This window comes from Trachymyrmex cornetzi, unplaced genomic scaffold, assembly GCF_001594075.2.
Source record: "Trachymyrmex cornetzi isolate Tcor2-1 unplaced genomic scaffold, Tcor1.1 scaffold325, whole genome shotgun sequence".
Classification (NCBI taxonomy): domain Eukaryota; kingdom Metazoa; phylum Arthropoda; class Insecta; order Hymenoptera; family Formicidae; genus Trachymyrmex; species Trachymyrmex cornetzi.
The window spans coordinates 1,031,221-1,032,439 of NW_017297951.1; the positions used below are offsets into that span (position 1 = coordinate 1,031,221).

General features: G+C 33.3%; 1 protein-coding gene across 2 annotated transcripts in view; it reads right to left on the reverse strand.

The window, feature by feature from the left end:
- The window catches only part of LOC108762912 (haloacid dehalogenase-like hydrolase domain-containing protein 2), a 5,074-nt gene extending 4,677 nt beyond the window's left edge, over positions 1-397 (reverse strand). Inside the window, exon 1 of one of the 2 annotated variants that reach the window (XM_018510169.1) lies at positions 176-350. In XM_018510169.1, the coding sequence (XP_018365671.1) occupies positions 176-270 (95 nt within the window). In that variant the 5' untranslated portion in view covers positions 271-350. Of the gene's footprint in view, positions 1-175 lie in introns of both variants that reach the window. The other variant, XM_018510171.1, reaches the window with a different exon arrangement.
- Between the last annotated feature and the right edge of the window lie 822 nt (positions 398-1,219).

Consider the following 1,219-nt stretch of genomic DNA (forward strand, 5'->3'; position numbering starts at 1 on the left):
AGAGAGAGTGTACATATATTGAAAATTTAATCTAAGGGCCACTTTCACCAAACTCAGTTAACTTAATCAGCCTAGTAACTGTAATGAAATAGTAAGAGATAGAAATAATTCTATCTCTTTCTATTTCATTACAGTGCTGGTCAAGTAAACCGACGATGGTGAAAGAGGCCCTAACCTGTTTAATGCTTGTATGGCTCCTGGAATAGCCGTGTTATCGATGTGCAACGTCCCGCTAAGATCTATCAGCACCGTCGTGATTTGCCTTGCCATTGTTATTCTTATTACATTATAATTTAATGAAATATGTATATATAATTTTGTAGATATGCCATGAGTTGTTATCAAGATATATTGTGTGCCTTCCAACAAACGACACAAATGACACGGTGTGACACAATGGATCATTACACCCTTGTTGTTTGTCAATGTTAAACAAAGATAATATGATCACTGTGTCGCACTCTGTCGCTTGTTGGAAGGCACACATTAGCAACAACTAACAAGTGCATTTATGGTGCATTTACTATAGCAATTATCAAGTGTTCTTTGTACACTATTTCATTTTATAATTTTTGCACTTAGGTCCTGCGCATAATAGAAGGAATAAGAAATTAGGAATAAAGACTAAACGATTTTAACTTATCAGAAATCGGATACATCAGGATACACGGTTTCTGATAGGTTGAAAGCGTTTATATATTGTTGACAACATTTTGTATTTGTACATTACATTTTTAATTTTAACATGTAGACAATAATTTATAAATTTACCTAGATAGCACAATTTCGTTCTAGGAATCTTCTATAAATATTTTTTGAGAATTTTGGAATATTCTCAAAAGAAGCGTATAAAATGAAAAGAACCTTCTAAAAATATTCATAGCATGATAAATTGGGACTATTTTCTGAATTCCAGAAAAATCCACAGAATGTTCCACTAAATCATCATAGAGTGTTCTAAGAATTTATAGGAATGTTATTACAGAATCTTCTAAGAATATAATAGGAATATCTATATCAGTGCTGGAATTTACTTGAAATTTTTAGCCGATTTTCAGCTTGATTTCCACACCTTTCTTCACCAATTCGCACGCATTCATTGCCGGTCGACATTTAGCTGTGTGCAGGTTGATGAAGTAAAGGAGCGAGTACCAAACTGAAAATCGGCCGAAAGTTGGAAGTAAATTCCCGCACTGGTCCATATATATATATATATATG